The 219-nt window shown below is 35.6% G+C and overlaps 1 protein-coding gene across 1 annotated transcript in view; it reads right to left on the reverse strand.

Moving 5' to 3' along the window:
* The window catches only part of LOC115220607 (acetylcholine receptor subunit beta-type acr-2-like), a 5,869-nt gene continuing 5,650 nt past the window's right edge, over nt 1-219 (reverse strand). The window contains exon 2 of the mRNA XM_029790755.2: nt 1-219. This exon is cut by the window's right edge and continues 1,755 nt beyond it. Coding sequence (XP_029646615.2) covers nt 175-219 — 45 coding nt within the window. The 3' untranslated portion in view covers nt 1-174.

The following is a 219-nucleotide window of genomic DNA, read 5'->3' on the forward strand; positions in this document are numbered from 1 at the left end:
CGTAACTGGTACTTAATTTATCGACCCCGAAAGGATGAAAGGTAAAGTCGACCTCGGCGCAATTTGAACTCAGAACGTAACGACAGACGCAATACGGCTATCAAGATGTTATATATTTATTCACCCGTCGTTCTAAATCTACTATTATGACGTATTGCTCATCTAGTTTTTCTTCTATTCTATACACAAGAAAGAAGTAAATAATATTGAAGTTATTAC

Source organism: Octopus sinensis, linkage group LG16, assembly GCF_006345805.1.
Source record: "Octopus sinensis linkage group LG16, ASM634580v1, whole genome shotgun sequence".
In the NCBI taxonomy this organism is placed as follows: Eukaryota; Metazoa; Mollusca; class Cephalopoda; order Octopoda; family Octopodidae; genus Octopus; species Octopus sinensis.